General features: G+C 40.9%; 1 protein-coding gene across 1 annotated transcript; it reads left to right on the top strand.

Moving 5' to 3' along the window:
* Positions 1-866: 866 nt before the first annotated feature.
* LOC120567677 (trace amine-associated receptor 8a-like) lies at positions 867-11,348 on the top strand. The gene is made up of 5 exons (XM_039814646.1): positions 867-1,042; positions 1,385-1,634; positions 1,938-2,010; positions 3,324-3,330; positions 11,180-11,348. Exons 1-5 carry the CDS (start codon positions 867-869, stop codon positions 11,346-11,348), a joined length of 675 nt encoding a protein of 224 aa, XP_039670580.1.
* The last annotated feature ends 6,538 nt before the right edge of the window (positions 11,349-17,886 follow it).

Below are 17,886 nucleotides of genomic sequence, written 5' to 3'. Positions count from 1 at the left end.
GAGGTCTAGGAGCAGAGTTTGGAAGATTAAGAGGGGACTGGAACAGGCTAAAGAGAGCCAGGTCCTGGAGCAGAGCTTTCACCTGAAGAATGCCACTTGTTGGCCAAACTCTGGCACCCACTCACAGATGGCAGTGAAGAGCGTCAAGCAGTAGTGCGCAGGTGGATGGGAGACCGACCAACTCTGGAAAGTTCCTTAGAAGTGCATGGGCCCTGGTAGAAGTGGCAGGAAAAGAATAAACTGCAGAATAAACTGCTGAGGCAATTTGTAGGTATTCCAGGTATTTATTACTGTCAGGGGCCTCCGTCGGTATCTGCCTCCACAATGTTAAAATTCAGTTTCATTTGAGCAAGCAGAAATCAAATTTGAGAGGAGAGTTCACCTGCGAGAGCGTGTCTGCCCTCAAGCACACGCAACGCAGACAGTCACGGGCACATGGTGGTGGCTCTGTGCGCGTGATGCTTGGTTTTACATGCAAACGTGTAAACGCTTGAAACTAACTGAATCACTGACCTGCTGCCCAATTGTCTAAGGATTAAAGTGCTTATACCTGCTCCAGGCCATGCTGTTGCACGTGTTCAGCTAGGTAGAGATCTGGAAGTCTGGAATCTGGGGGTGACAGAAGATTGACAGAAAGGCAGAACACTGGAGGATTGAAAAGAAAAATGATTATTGAAAAGTCTTGTGGACTAACAGAGAAAGTGTAGGAGATGATGTTGTGATGTGTAGAGCAAGAAAAGGACATCAGTGTCCAACAGAGACTAAGAGGGAGAAAGGGAGGGGTGGAGACAAGGGTAGAAAGAGATAAATCAGTTGTACGACAGAGTTTGAAGCAGAGAGCTGAGGCCTCTCTCATCCTCCCACTGATGACGGAGACACAGGACGGAGCAGAGCTCTGCTTTCCACAACTCTTCAACACCTCCTGCAGGAAGCTGACACCTCCTTGGTTTGAAGTGATGCTCATTCACATTTTGCTTTCCTCCATCTCTCTGCTCACTGTAGCTCTCAACCTGCTCGTCATCATCTCAGTCTCCCACTTCAGGTTAAGATTATTGTGTCAACAATTGAAGTTTTAGATATATGAACCCTTTGTGTCAGTTTCAGGGTCCTGGTATTGTGCATGCTGGCTTGATGTCTCAATGTCATGGCTTAGTGGGATGCTTGGGGGAGCTATTGATGATGTTATTACAATAACAACTGTTCTTCTCATACTTTGATAATCAAACTGACTGCTCAGAATAAGGCCTGTTCCTATGAAAGATCAGAAAAAAACTCATGAGTGTTTTTGGAATGATTGTTTAAGAAAGAACTAACATAACATGTTTGTTTGTCATTTAGTTATGAGGACTTGTTAGTCAAATTTTGCTTTTTTCTTTCCCTCCAGGCAGCTCCACACACCCACCAACATCCTCCTCCTCTCTCTGGCTGTCTCAGACCTTCTAGTGGGCCTTGTGCTGATGCCCGCAGAAAGCATCCGAAATACAACCTGCTGGTTTCTTGGTGACATTGTGTGTTCTCTTTATAATTATCTTTCTGTCGTCATTACCGTTGCCTCAATAGGTACCATAGTGCTCATATCAGTTGACCGTTATGTGGCAATTTGTGACCCTCTGCTTTACACCACCAGAATCACTGTGAATAGAGTTAAACTCTGTGTTTATTTGTGTTGGCTCTATTGTGTTTCCTACAGCTTTCTCTGTGTAAAGGATGACCTGACTCAACCGGGGAGGTATAATTCCTGCTACGGAGAATGTGTGTTGGTCGTTGATTATGTCGTAAAAGCTGTAGACCTTGTTTTGAGCTTTATTGTTCCTTTTACTATCATCATAGCTCTGTATCTGAGAGTATTTGCCGTGGCTGTGTCTCAGGCTCGTGCCATGCGCTCTCACATTACAGCTGTCACACTCCAGCTTTCAGTGACTCCAAAGGCAAAGAAATCAGAGCTGAAAGCAGCCAGGAATCTTGGTGTTCTTGTGGTTGTGTTCCTAATATGTTTCTGCCCATATTACGGTCTCTTGATTGCAGGTGACGACTGGGTCAGTGCCTCTTCATCCTTTGTAGTATATCTGTTCTACTTAAACTCTTGTCTAAACCCTGTGATCTATGCCTTTTTTTACCCCTGGTTTAGAAAAGCAGTTGTAACTCTTCAGATACTGCAGCCTGGCTCCTCTGAGACCAACATGCTGTAGAGAGGCTGCTGCAGGGTCTGAGATCAGACTCGGATCTTCTAAGAATGGTGACGCCGTGCTTTTACACCGGTTGAGCTCTAATCTCCAACATAACCTGCTCCCGACCAGGTTAAGTGTTCAGCATAAGTTACCACGGCGATTGAACCCGGTAACAAGTGATCCACCGACGTGATACACAAAACCCTGGGTTGGCTGAACCTGAAGTTACCTTGTTAACGTCAAATCTTGCTTCGTAGTACAGGTCTAGGGACAAACTCAGTTTTAACCATTTCAGTTTAGTGCCATTCATATTTGTCCCTGTGTAACATTTCTTGTCTTTGTGACAAGTATTTACTTCTTGCCAAAAGGACTTCATAGTGCTTTAAACAGATCATTTGAAAAGACTTTTTTTTTAAAAGATCAGATTCAATTTTAATAAATACAAGACATTCATAACGTAACGTTAGTCAAGATATACAAAAACAAATGTGTCTACCGTGTCTCTAAGAACATGGGTCACCACGGCTTGCAAGCCTGCAGGGCATTCATCAGTGTAAAGTGTGTTTTACAGTAACTGCCCAGCTGGCACGCGCATATGTGAGGTCATGAAACCGCCGTAACTATTTATACCCGCGTAGGTGGTAGCAACACTAGTTGCAGTCTTCTTATTAATTTTTCAAGTGAAAAATTTGATAGCCTCATGCCTATGAGATGAGCGTTTATAAAATATATAATATTTAGGCATGTTTTGACCAACAACTGGGAATTCAGATGTTATGATTGGGAATTTCTTGTCTGGACACTAAACCAAACAAATGATGCTTATCTTTCCAGCCATCAAAATAGTTAAAACACATCACAATGATTGGATAAATGATTTTGGGCCAGTCACTCTCATCAAAAACAACATAATATCTTATTATGTGTGTGTATTTATTTGTATTTATTTTTTTTATTTGACAATGACAAATACTTGCAAACACTGAGTCAGTGGGTAAACCGTTCAGGGGTAACTATTTCAGTTCCCTTTTCAACAGAAGTACATAAGGCCCTAGAATTGTTGATATTTCAATGATGTTCCCTGAAAATATCACTCCAGCCTCTTCTGCATCCCAGTTATCTAGCCTCACGCCTGCTGTCCCGCCTGCTTCCCAGTCTGCTAGTCTTGGGGCTGCTAGCATCCAGTTGGCATCCCAGCCTGCCACCCAGTGCAATAGCCTTGGGATCATTAGCATCCAGCCTGTCTTCCTTGAGCCGAATAGCCCTTCCATTCCCTGATCCAGTATCTCCTGAACTCAATGAGCCTTCAATGGACTAGTTGAGGTGCCACCCTGATGTCTGGCATCTTTCATTGGGTATCGCCTTGGCTTTCTCAGGTGGTACCCCCGTGTTGGAGTCTTTGGCTTTTCCCTTTTTCCCTTCTTACTTTTTTTTCACCCTGCCTTAAATTAACCTTTCACCCAGTTTTAAGCTTCATTTTCACAGTACAGATTTTAGATCTTGGTAGTACTACACCCACGGCTGCTTCCACACCTCCTGAAGATTTCCCTCGGCCCAGAAAGATCAAGTCATTGATCAGGGATGCCAACAAAGAGATTGCTGACATTAGGTAAGATGTTTGTTCCCGAGGAATTATAGATCAAAAACGCCTTGCTTACCACCTGCTTGGAAGTGGCTCATGATCAGTCCCTGCGGATCTCAACACTATCTGCGCCTCTCCAAGATACGACACCATGGGATTCATCCATCTGCCCACCATCCATCCATCCTCTTGCTTGACGCCTAGCGACCGGTTGTCCTGGACTGAGGTGGTGGTTTGCGGCCAAAAGAAAGCCGTCCCATCGTCTGAGGTTGCTGCAGCTTTATTCTCCTTGGCCAAGGGTGTTGTGGCCATGGCCCCCCTTCCCCTTCCCCTGACACCAGCCATCCACACGTACCCTATCCCTCTTTTCTTGCCCACTACAATACTCATTGGTGACGACATCACATGGGGCATACGTTTTTTTTAATACCATCACACACTGCGTTACCGGAGCCAAGGTGTGGACGTTCTACTCTCACTCCTGGCGTCCATTGTGCGTATTTTGGTTCATCGTTGAACCAATGGTACGTTTTTATCATGAAATGGAAAAGGACTTTAACCTTCTCATTGTTGTTTTGAAGAGCACTGAAAAATCTGTTTCTCTTTCTGGCCAACTTCCGTCTATTGGTTGCAGAGCGGTCTGCTTTAGCAAACTCATCAGCCTTTAGACTGGGATTCAGTCTGCCAGCAGGCTCTACAACATAGGTTTATAAGCTTGTTTCTGACTGAGACTTGGTAGAGGAGCATTAAAAACGTCCCTCTTTGAACTTTGACCACCATGCAGTTCTTTTATCAGTACTCCTAGGACCTTGGGCCAGGCCGGGGGGGTTGCTGTGTTGTATATGAACTGTTTTCAAATTCTGACGGTGTCCATCTGGGTTTTTTCCTCATTTGAACTGCAGGTGACTAAAGTTGGTGATTCAAATCCGTTTTATTAGGGGCTGATCTGCGAAGCTGCGTGGACCCTATTGTTTTTGCCAGTATTATTATTATTATTATTTATCTTCCTAAGAAATCCATGTTGCCATGCATGAAAACTCGGTAACACTTTATTTGAAGGGGTGTGCATAAGACTGACATGATACAGTCACTGCTGTCATTAAGTGTCATTCGGTAAATTATGACAATTTTAATGCAAAGTTAGCATTGTCCGAGATGTCATGTCATGACAACTTGACATTAACCTAGACAACATAACCTGTCATAAATATGTGATGAAAAGCACAATTATCAAACTTAAATAAACTATTTAGCTTTATGTTTAAACATTACATTAAACTGTTATTAAGAGGTTGTTTTTAACATTGGCTGTCATGACAGCATTATAATTGTGTCTTGAATATTTTTCCTTGACCTCAAGTAAAGTCAAACATTTTGAGCCTGTCATGAAGATAGATTTAATCATCAAATGCTTATGAAGGTGTCATGAATAATATTCATAACCAGACCAGTTTAACCAACAGTGAATGTAATAGACAAAGAGCAAAACCTAATAATTTACTAGTGATTCATAAATTTTTTACAGTATTTTAAAATCCTGCATTTGCATTGCAATTCCATTTATCCAGGTTGACTTAATGAAATAAATTACAGACCTTAGACAAATTACACAAATTCTTAGACTTCAAGAATCTTTGGCCAATCTTTGGACGTTGTTTTTACACTTGGTTTAAATCTTGACTATTTGCTCTGAAGAGCTGCATGCTACTGACCATGACCATAGACGGAGCACCCACAGAAAATACTGAGCACCAGGGCCTGAAATTAACACCCGACCACCAGCCAAATGCAGGTGAATTTTGCAATTGGCGGGTAACACTGTCAATCTACCTGCCACATTGGCAGGTAGCCAATCAGGGGCCCGCATCACTGGAAGACATTGACACCTGGGGCCCCCTATTGCATTTTCATTACTCGGACAATGTCAGCAGTCCCACGTGCAGCCGCTGACCAAGCAGGAGTGAGAACGGGTCAAATTCATTTCCTTGTTTCTGTTTTGAAGACGAGACGTGTGTGACTGACTCAACATCTCACATTTACCAACAAAACGTACAGCGAATGACCGTTATTGTAAGTGCAATGATAAGTTAAAGTCCAGTAAGTACTTTATCAAACCGTATGAATGTGTGTCCCAGCCCAGGAGGAACTTAACTAACAATGTCAAGATCAACAAGCCACTGACAGTGACGGATATTCATATTTGATTCTTTCAATAAATTATTATTTTTTGTTTTAAATCCACCAGCCATTTTCATATTATACCAACATTTGCAGCATCCTGAGCTTTTTTGGTAAGGTTCCTAGGAAATCTCAGCCAGAGTAATTAATTGATAGTAATAATTATTATTCGCCCCAAAACAAGTTTCCTTTTTATTTTTAAAGAACTATACAAAATATTTTTTTTACTTTTTGCAACTTTCACTGTCTATGTGAATCCCTATGCAGAATTATCAGTAATAGGCTACCATGAATAGGACAGGAGAGGATCATAGAGACACAGCAAGTCCTGTTTTTCACCTTTATGAGGCAAAAAAAAAACTGGCTGGTTGGTCAAAAAAGTTAACTTCAGGCCCTGCTGAGCACCCACATGTGCCAGACTGCCAGTAGGCTACATTCATTTAAAATTAAACATTGAAGTCGGTGCTAAGTTGAGCGTCTGTCATGGTGTGATTGGTTATGTCGCTGTCAGTCCACGAAGCTGATCGCGGTTACGTGTCAGTTAAACTTCTCATCTCCAATCCTATCTGTATTTGTGAGAAGTGGCTCTGTCCTGAGTTGAAAGATAGCCTACTTTACGGCTTTATTATCGAGTTAATAGGCGTGTGTGTTCCAAGCAGGGCATGAAATTAACACCCGCCCACCCGCCAAATGTGGGTGAATTTTGCAATTGGCGGGTAACACTGTCAATCTACCTGCCTCATTGGCAGGTAGCCAATGAGATTTGAGTGACTCAGATGCATAACTATCGGTAAGCAGGGTATGCGGTTGCTTACGGGCCTGGTCCAATCAAGGGCCCGCATCACTGGAAGACATTGATTGACAGCTGGGGCTCCCTATCGCATTTTCATTACTAACACAATCCGAGCAATCCCACGTGCAGCTACTGACCAAGTGGGAGTGAGAACGGGTAAAATTTATTTCCTTGTTGCCGTTATGAAGATGAGACGTGTGTGTGACTCGAACATCTCACATTTACCAACAAAACGTACAGCGAAAGACCGTGCAAAACATTTCAGACCGTCCTGCCAACATGTATACATTGTAACATCAATGTACGCTGTAACGATTTTTCACTCTTAAGTCTCTGAAAGTTGCTGCTGTTTCAATCTTGTCAGCTGTCTGCAGCGGGCGGGGCTGTTGCTCCGTTTCCCCCGCGACTGACGCACGCACACACACAAACACACACAATCACACACGGTGGATGCAGGAAAAAACGCAGATGAGACACACAGAATGACCTAAATTGAGGACAGCTAGTTTATTGTAAGTGCAATGATAAGTTAGTCCCAGCCCAGGATAGGAAATTAACTAACAATGTAAAGATCAGATATGTTCATATTTGATTCATTCAATAAATTATTTTATGTCTTAAATCCACCAGCCGTTTTCATATTATACCAATATCATCATCCTGAGCCTTTTTGGTAAGGTTCCTAGAAAATCCTCAGCCCAGAGTAATTAATTAATAGTACTAATTATTATATTCCCAAAACAAGTTTCCTTTTTATTTATTTTTTTATTTTTAAGAACTATACAAAAAAGTTGCAACTTTTTTGCAACAACTCATGTGTTATGGTCCACATTCACCAGTGTTTTGTTGTTGTTGTGGTGCGCGTAGGCTACTCCTGATTTTGTCAGTCATCTCATCTCTTATATGCAGTGGCGTAACGAGCCAACACCGGACCCCCATGCAGTATTATCAAGGCTGGACCCCCTACTACAGCACGTGATGACGGCGCAATGTCCATGAGTAGGCTACCATGAATAGGACAGGATAGGATCATAGAGACACAGCGAGTCCTGTTTTTCACCTTTACGAGGCAAAAAAAGAAAAGGCTGGTACATTTTTTTTTACTAGTTTTAGTCTTTTTTTGTAATACGGGTTATTTGTCGGGGGCAAGATTAAAAAAGGTCAGAAAAAGTAAAAAGTGTAATAATAACTCAACAAAAACATCATACAATTTTAGAAATATGTATTCACAATGTATTCAACAATAACACCAGTACATACAATGTACATATGATAAGCACAAATATGTAAACAGCCTACACAAGACAAGTGTAAAATGTGTAAGTGCAAAATGTGTAAGTGACGTGTTCCAGGAAAAAACCTAAATAGCCAACAGACTAAAGAAGACATACATGAACAGGTGTTTTGAACTTTGGTTGAGTAAAGTGGCAAACTTTTTGAAATCAATCTACTCATACAGTTATCTAGACATCCCAGTATTAATACACATATTAACCCATGCTTCCTGCCGCTTTTGATGTTCCTGCGTATTTACTAACCAGCAGCCATCGGGTCGCCGGTGAAAGCCCTCCTGTAGTGTTCTCTGTCCTGCGGTTGTCTCCGTCATGCTGCCCTGACCCCATACATCCATGCCCTGTACCGGAGTTAGCTTCTGTTTCGGGGAAAGGGGGCTTTGCGTTCTCCTTTTCCTTGTTAAGGTAAGCTAGGTTAGCCTCCTTGTGCGTTTCTCAAATGTACTTTCAAATTCGTGGGATTTTTCCCTTTAATAAATTGTCCACATATTTTACCATTTACCATTAGTTTTAGTTAGTTATCGTTTTTTTTGTAATGCCTCGTTTTAATTTTTATTTCATTTTACGACAATGTTTTTTCTGTTATGCCTCGTTTTAATTTTTATTTCATTTTACGACAATGTTTTTTCCCACCTAGTTTTCGTTATTCGTTTTTGTTAACGATTATAACCTTGGTGTGTTCGTGTCGGCGCTGTCCATTTCCTAAGGTTCTTTCTGACTACTTTTTATTTTTTTTTAAAGGGAGCACCCACAGAGGAAAACATAAATCAGCGCCTATGACCATCACTGTGTTTTGTTCAACCTGTCTTTCAATTTAGATTTACTTCCCAGTTAACACGTAAGCTCCTCCCACACTTTAAATTGCTTCTGTGCTGAAAAGCTTTCTGCAGCTTTTGACCCAAGCTCAGTGTTGTCTTCTCACGCTACACAAAATTGTCTGGTCCTCTCCTTCAATACATAATGCTCTTCCATTTTGGATAAAGTGGCTCTAAGTAAATATGACTTGTTCCGTTAATCAACTTAGCCCCCTGGTTAACTCTCTTTGCTGTTTTCGGTGTGAATGTCGGAGGACAGTGGAACTATTGCTGTACTATTGCAGCATCTAAGCTAACCTCTTTGTGTGCGGGCAGTGCATTTTAGTTTTTTTTTTATTTATTCTACTTATTTGATTTTATTGCTTTTTAGCTTTATATTGGGTACCTCATCTTTTTATTGTGCTTTTATTGTGTTATCTATTTATTCAGTTTTATCTTTTTGTGCAGCACTTTGGAAACCTTGTGTTTGTTAAAATCGTGCTTAATAAATAAAGTGGATTGGATTGGATTTAGTATCCTCCATTGTTTTAAGCGAACAGTCGCCCAGCACACACACCTAAACCATGCCCTTAGCTTTCAGTATTCTGCATAGGACACTGATTGCCTGGGCCTCGGTGGCTCAGGCACTAAACATAGAATGTAAATATAATGGACATAACGTAAGTGACGTCACCCATTGTTTTGTGGACTGCCGTTTTGAATACAGGATTTTGCATTTTGGCCAACACCATCTTGGTATTTTGGAGGCAAAAGTGACCATATATGACGCGGCTTAGCCACCATCTTGTATGGTTTCAATAATGCTGTACTGAGCTAACGGCTAAAGAGGGAACGTCGCTGATTTTTCATCTGCTGAGCCAAGTCATCCAGTAGACTTTTGTTGGCATGTAAACATGGACCTCGTTGTTGAAAGTAATCTATAGAACAACAAGAGGATGAAGGAAAAGAAACAAGGGTAGATAATAGCAAATGAGATATTGGATAGAGAGACAGTGTAAGAAGCAGTTGTTACAGAGAGAGTGATGAAGATGATGGTGTGATGTGCAGAGTGAGGGAGGAGGAGCATCAGAGTCAAACATGGGACTGAGAAAGAGGAGGGGATGAAGAGAATGTGAGAGAGATAAATCAGTTACATGACTCAGGTTAGTTCAGAAAGCTGCCAGAGCTGCAGCTATCTGCAGATCTCTGCAGATGGAGGTTGAGGACGGAGCCGAGCTCTGCTTTCCACAGTTCCCAAACACCTCCTGCATAAAGCCCTTGTCTCCTTGGCCCCAAACACTTACCATTATGCTGTACTCCATCTCTCTGTTCACTGTGGCTCTCAACCTGCTCATCATCATCTCAATCTCCCACTTCAGGCAGATATTAACTTCTCAGCTTCTCTCTACAGGAATTGTAACTTAAAAATGTGAACAGCTGCTGTACATTTAGAAGAATTGTCTTTGAGCTAGTACTGAATAATGTTGCTCCAAATGTCTAACTTTGATGCCAGGGACTGTTGTTCATGTCCACTCTCTTACCAGTATTAAGCATTGTTTCTGTCCAACATGACCTCAACCAAGTAATTTTAACTGTCTACACTTAAACATATGGTCACTACTGATGTGGTGGTTTGGAAAATATACAAACTCATATGGATTTTTATTTTCATTGTGAATACTGGTTTTGGTTGTTTTGTCACTCTTGTTGGTTAAATGGTGCTTTTCTCTTTCCCTCCAGGCAGCTCCACACACCCACCAACATCCTCCTTCTCTCTCTGGCTGTCTCAGACCTTCTAGTGGGCCTCGCGCTGATGCCTGTAGAAGTTCTCCGAAAAACATCCTGCTGGTTTCTTGGTGACTTTGTGTGTGCTACATATACTCTTCTTTCAGGCATCATTACCTCTGTCTCAATAGGTGACATGGTGCTCATATCAGTTGACCGTTATGTTGCTAATTGTGACCCTCTGCATTACACCACCAAAGTCACTGCGAGAAGAGTTCAATTCTGCGTTTGTCTGTGTTGGCTCTATTCTGTTTCCTACAGCTTTCTCTATTTAAAGGATCTCCCGACTCAACCAGGGACGGAGCATGTGTGTTTGTCATTACCAATAACTCAGTGACTGTTGAGCTTGTTTCGAGCTTTATTGTTCCAGTTACTGTCATCTTAGCTCTGTATCTGAGAGTATTTGCCGTGGCTGTGTCTCAGGCTCGTGCCATGCGCTCTCACATTACAGCTGTCATACTCCAGCTTTCAGTGACTCCAAAGGCAAAGAAATCAGAGCTGAAAGCAGCCAGGAATCTTGGTGTTCTTGTACTTGTGTTTCTAATATGTTTCTGCCCATATTACGGTTTCTTTATTGCAGGTGACAGCTTGCTCAGTGCCTTATCTGCATCCTTTGTAATCTATCTGTTCTATTGTAACTCTGGTCTAAACCCTGTGATCTATGCCTTGTTTTACCCCTGGTTTAGAAAATCTGTTAAACTAATTATTACTCTTCAGATACTGCAGCCTGGCTCCTGTGAGGCCAACATGCTGTAGAGAGGCTGTAGAGGGACTGAGATCAGACTTAGTCTAAGCATAAATGAATGAATATGTTCCTGCTGTTCAGTAAGTGAATGATCAAATACAGAAAGTGAAGACATGCTTTCCCATCATTAAGTGTAAATTGTGTATGAACAACAAATGAAAGGCCTGCATTTAAAGAATGTCATAAGCACCATATACTGTTTCTAGGTAATCACCCAGTTTAATGTAAGTTTTAAATTCACACATTCATGTATGACACTTATGTAGAGTCTTTTTTTCCTAGGGAACCTTTTGTTCTTTGTGATAGGAAACATTTCAACCCAACAACAACAGAGCTACTAAAGCTTTGTATTTGATGTCTCTATGTTTGGACAAAGCATCATCTCTGTGATTTATACCATTTTGCTACACAGAAATTACAGGCCTGTTGGGCTCCTGTTTCACAGAGAAAAAAGATGCCCCTGAACAGACACACTTTCATGTGTATGTATTTGTGTATATGTTTCCAGTATACAATATTTTTTTTTTTATAAAACTGTAAGTACAAAAACATCATGTTCCCTTTCAGCTTAGGAAAAAAAGTTGTTTTAATCATTTCAGTTTAGTGTCATTTCATATTTGATTCCTGTATAACATATCTTGTCTCTATGACATAATTATTTAAAGCACTATGAAGTCTTTTTAGACAAGAAGTTAAACAAGAGATTATTTGAAAAGACAGGATTATCTACAGTTCATCAAATAATTGCTGCTGCATTTCCAGGGAAACATGAACAGTGTGATCATAGGACAGTGGAAATTAAAGTTTTATGAACTATGTGGAATCTGATGGGTTGCAATATAAATCAGATTTGATGTCATTCATTCTATTTAACATAGCATGGTGATTTGTTATAAAGTAGCATGAAATATGATAATAAATTAGACATTCATAATGTAACGTCTTGTCTTTTTTATTGATGTTTACACTAAGTGATGTGATTTGGACTGGTCAACAAAAATGACAAGAGACAATAATATGGTGAACACTATATATATAAAAAACTTCAGTAACAGTGAAAGCTAACAAAAGGGTATATGCATCATCCAGATAGACAAAGACACATTTGTTTACCGTGTCTCTAAGTTTTGTCTAACCTGCAGGGCATTGATCAGTGTAAGAGACAGAACCAGATACTCTTCATGGCCACTGGGGGTATTAAAGGCTATTTTCCATTTGTGCCAAAATCTCACTAAGTGAAGACAGTTTCTGAGGTGTGAAGCTGCATTAAGTCTGTGAAAAAACACAGCTCTCTCTTTCATTTAAATAGGACCAATCTGTTAAAGCAACAGGGCTTCTTTTAAAACATCAACAAAAAAACAACAACAACAGTGTCATGTAATGTGACATCATCCGGAAATGTTGTGTCTGGGGTCAAAGGGAGAAACTAGGGTTAGGGTTAAGCACGAAGAGATGATGAAAAAGTATTTTGATTGGCAGAGGTGAACATAGGATCCTCTTATACCTATGAGATGACTGTTAATATAACTTTTAGGCATGTGTTAACCAGGGATTCAGATGATATGATCGAAAATTCCTTGCCCGGAAACTAAATGAAAGGTAACACTTTACAATAAGACTACATTAATTAGCATTACTTAATACATTAACATTAATTAACCGTTAATTAAGGTGTCTATTAAACATGTATTAACAATGCTTATTTTTGTTCATGTTAACTAAGGTATTCATGCATTATTTACCATTAGTTAATGCCTTAACTAACTGTTAATCTCAATTAACTAAGGTGTCTATTTTACCATTAGTTAAAATTAAGGTGTCATATATATATATCATTAGTAAATGCAATATTAAGCCTTGACTAACAGTTAACTAAGGTGTCTATTTTACCATTATTTGATGCAGAAAGACAGTTATTAATGCTCTTTGGTAGACTTATTGTAAAGTAGAGAACATATGCACCTTAACTAACACTTAATTAAGTATTTAACAATACTGAATAAGCCTTACTAAATCATAACTAAACAGTTATTAATGCTCTTTGGTAGACTTATTGTAAAGTTGAGAACATATGCACCTTAACTAATACTTAATTAACGCATAACAATACGGAATAAGCATTACTAAACCATAACTAAACCGTCTTTAATGCTCTTTGATATACTTCTTGTAAAGTAGAGAAATATGCACCTTAACCCTCTATAACACCATAACATCTCTTCTAATATCATGAGTAGTATTCAGTTTCACTTTTACTTTGCCACAAACTTGATTATGACTGACTGACTTTTTTTTTCATTTTTATTATTTTTCTTTTATTTCTTTTTTTTGTTTTTTGCTTTTTTTTGTCTGTTTCTGTTTTACTGTTATGTCTAATTATGATTGTACTGTATATTCAATTACTGTTAAGGACCCCCTCGAAAACGAGACCCCAGCTCACCTCAAAGCATCTCGATTGGGTTCAGGTCCGGTGACTGTGGAGGCCAGGGGTCTCATTTATAAACGTGGCGTACGCACAAAACGGGGCTGAAAACCTGCGTACGCCACTTCCCACGCAAAGGTTGTGATTTATAAAAAACAAACTTGACGGGAGAATGTGCGGTCCTCCACGCAAACTCTGACCCATGCGTACGCACATTTTGGAGACAAAATAGGAATTGGCGACGCAGATGGTGAGGTGGTGAACTGAAGTCAGACTGCAGAAAGTAGATGTGGGAATAACGATTAGGCTACTCTTAATATGTTTAAGTATTAATGCCTCACGCACATTTCTTCACACCATATCATGAAGATTGTACTGAGTGATAATTGTTCTGAGTGATAATTGTTCCATAAACACCTCCAACTCAAATCTTAAATCAAAACTCGTTCTTAATATTTAATCGGTGCTGTCTCGCCGTCACATTGTCCGCTACGGAGCGCAGGAGGAGGGGATGGCCCGACTGCATGGAATACAGGATATCATCAAATACCCTAGCATTAGATAACTGCAGATCACAGTGTAAATAACTAAATATCTGTCTTTAAAACTGTGCATATATCATCAAATGTCAAAGTCTGGAAATACAGCCGTTAAGCTATCGCGCAATCGTTACGCTCTATGTCCTCGTTATCAGTCCGAACTTTAATACTGTTCATAGGAGAAGAAGATATAGAAGGATACCACTAGTTGTTGCTGTGATTTTTCGCAAGGTGTTAACTATCACAAATTGTTGTTAAACATATAAATACTGTGGTGAACCCGTGCAGGAGGACTGGAATGGAAGAATAAGGAGAAAAAGAGACTTCAGGGACCATGACGATGACTGGCTCATATGCCACTTTAAATTCCCTAATATAGCTGTAATGGTAATATAGCTGCGCTCTTGGATCTATGTACTGAATTGGGTCCAGTAGAGAGGGCAACGCGCTGGAACCGTGCCATCCTGGTCCAAATACAGGTCCTCGCCACTCTGGGTGAAACTGGCTGTTTCCAGAGGGAAATGTCAGACAGCTAAGTGTTGTTGTTTTTTTTAAAGGTAGTCTATAGATTCCCTACACTGTGCGACAACAGGCCGGAATTATAATTCAATTGGCAGAAATTCCCGAGCGTCTGAGAGTTTTTTTTTTTTTTTTTCCTCTCTGCCAGTCGTCATGATTCGGCATGATTCGGTGTAACGAAAGAACAACTGCCAGGGTCATTAACATACTGATCAGCATTAACGAGGTGCTTTACATTGACTATTTATGGTTAAAAATGGGCATGTACAGGGCGGGATAAGAGGCTGATCCACGTACGCACGCTTGTAGTCAATCTGTGATTTATAAAGGGAACATTGCTTACAGGTGTGCGTACACACGGTTTTATAAATCTGACTTTTTTCGGCGTACGCCAATTTGGGCTTTTGGGCGCACGTACACTTATAGTAAGGATCCTACGCACAGTTTTATAAATGAGACCCCTGGTCACCTGGCGCAGCACTCAATCACTCTCCTCCTTGATCAAATAGCCCTTACACAGCCTGGAGGTGTGTTTGCGGTCATTGTCCTGTTGAAAAATAAATGATGGTCCAACTAAACGCAAACCGGATGGGATGGCATGTCGCTGCAGGATGCTGTGGTAGCCATGCTGGTTCAGTATGCCTTCAATTTTGAATAAATCCCCAACAGTGTCACCAGCAAAGAACCCCCACACCATCACACCTCCTCCTCCATGCTTCACGGTGGGAACCAGGCATGTGGAATCCATCCGTTACCTTTTCTGCGTCGCACAAAGACACAGCGGTTGGAACCAAAGATCTCAAATTTGGACTCATCAGACCAAAGCACAGATTTCCACTGGTCTAATGTCCATTCCTTGTGTTTCTTGGCCCAAACAAATCTCTTCTGCTTGTTGCCTCTCCTTAGCAGTGGTTTCCTAGCAGCTACTTGAGCATGAAGACCTGCTTCGCACAGTCTCCTCTTAATAGTTGTTCTAGAGATGTCTGCTGCTAGAACAATGTGTGGCATTCATCTGGTCTCTCATCTGAGCTGCTGTTAACTTGCGATTTCTGAGGCTGGTGACTCGGATGAACTTATCCTCAGCAGCAGAGGTGACTCTTGGTCTTCCTTTCCTGGGGCGGTTCTCATGTGAGCCAGTTTCGTTGTAGCGCTTGATGGTTTTTGCGACTGCACATGGGCACACATTCAAAGTTTTCGCAATTTTCTGGACTGACTGACCTTCATTTGTTGATGGCCACTAGTTTCTCTTTACTTAGCTGATTGGTTCTTGCCATAATATGAATTCTAACAGTTGTCCAATAGGGCTGTTGGCTGTGTATCAACCTGACTTCTGCACAACACAACTGATGGTCCCAACCCCATTAATAAGGAAAAAAATTCCACTAATTAACCCTGACAAGGCACACCTGTGAAGTGAGAACCATTTCAGGTGACATTGGGCGATCGGCGCCCAATGCATGCCGGTTAGATTTGTGTCCGACTTGATCCCGACTTGCTCTGATGTCATGCACACGTGGGCAACGATAATCTCACGAGACCAAGGCGGCCGCAGTTCTGAGACGCAGGTAGCGCAGTTGCTTTTCACCAACTGCAAGAGCCAGGCGGACGCAGGCGGACCCAGTGCATGCTGGGAAACACCGGCCTCTCAGCTGATCGAACAGCTGATTGGTTCAGAATCGACTCAACGTGATGACGTTTTATATATACTTTTTATTGATTTTGAATCGGAGGGATTTTAACTGCTATTTGTCTGATTTAAATGCTTATTCTGTACACAACACATGTAGTGAGGCTGATAGTTATGTTTAGAAGTCAGAGAGACTAAATCTGTTCAGATTACAGATCATCTACAGTCTGCTGTTTATTAAAATCAGCAACAGATCGCATGTAGAGCATTTTGACAGCTACTCTGTCATAATAAAATCAAATGGAGAGTGTTTAGGATCTGATATATGGGTCTGATAACATTTTATTAAATCTCAATCGGACCCGAATGGACCACAGTGTTTGTGTCACTTCCTGTTCAACCTGAAGGCTGCTGGAGTCAGCTGGAAAACTGTCCGACTTGAGAGCGGACTTTTGTCACCGCCCCCGTCTGCTGCCGCCTGCTCTCGTCTACTTTACAGGCGAGGCGCAGTTCATCTCCAACGAGCCTCATATCTACCCTGGAATTATGGAGAAAACCCAGCTCCAGAGAAATCAAGGTATAGACCATTCTATTGCTAAAGTGCCTCACTTTGCAGTGCCCCCAAAAGGCCAAATATGGCTCCCGGTTGAAAAATATTAGACTAAATATTGAGGCTTAAATGTCCACTTAAAGCTATATTTCAACTCTCTTTCTGGCTGCTAATTAAAGCCATATTGTAAGTCTTATTCAGGCTGCTCTAGAAACCAAACCTGCAGTTTAGCCACACTCATTTCACATCAGGGTGATTGTAAACACATCCCATAATTTCCCTAGGTAATATCGGAGCATTCTGATACAGGATTTCAAAAATAAAGGCTTACATATCCACTAAAAGCTATATTTCAACTTTATCTGGCTGCTAATTAAAGCCATATTGCAAGTCTTATACAGGCTGCTCTAGAAACCAAACCTCCAGTTTAGCCAGACTCATTTCACATCAGGGTGATAGCATACACATCCCAAAATGTCACTGGGAAATATCGGAGCATTCTTATGCAGGATTTTAAAAATAATGGCTTACATATCCACTAAAAGCTATATATCAACTTTTTCTGGCTGCTAATTGAAGCCATATTGTAACTCTTATTCAGGCTACTCTAGAAACCAAACCTCCAGTTTAGCCAGACTCATTTGACATCAGGGTGATAGTATACCCATCCCAGAATTTCCCTGCTAATTAAGGCCATATTGCAAGTCTTAAAAATAAAGGCTTAAATGTCCACTTAAAGCTATATTTAAACTCTTTTTCAGGCTGCTAATTAAAGCCATATTGTAAGTCTTATTCAGGCTGCTCTAGAAACCAAACCTCCAGTTTAGCCAGACTCATTTCACATCAGGGTGTTAGTCAAAAAACTATTCACCATTCAATTGCTAAAGTGCCT

Source organism: Perca fluviatilis, chromosome 11, assembly GCF_010015445.1.
Source record: "Perca fluviatilis chromosome 11, GENO_Pfluv_1.0, whole genome shotgun sequence".
NCBI lineage: Eukaryota > Metazoa > Chordata > Actinopteri > Perciformes > Percidae > Perca > Perca fluviatilis.
The sequence above is the reverse complement of the archived record's forward strand: the minus strand, read 5'-3'. Positions and strand labels throughout refer to the sequence as shown.

What these genes read in the sequence shown, in the direction of transcription:
- LOC120567677 (XM_039814646.1), top strand. Translation starts at nt 867, where the DNA reads ATGACGGAGACACAGGACGGAGCAGAGCTCTGCTTTCCACAACTCTTC. An exon ending in ATCTCAGTCTCCCACTTCAG is followed by an intron (nt 1,043 to 1,384) that starts GTTAAGATTATT and finishes CTTTCCCTCCAG; the next exon opens with GCAGCTCCACACACCCACCA. An exon ending in TTTACACCACCAGAATCACT is followed by an intron (nt 1,635 to 1,937) that starts GTGAATAGAGTT and finishes AAGGCAAAGAAA; the next exon opens with TCAGAGCTGAAAGCAGCCAG.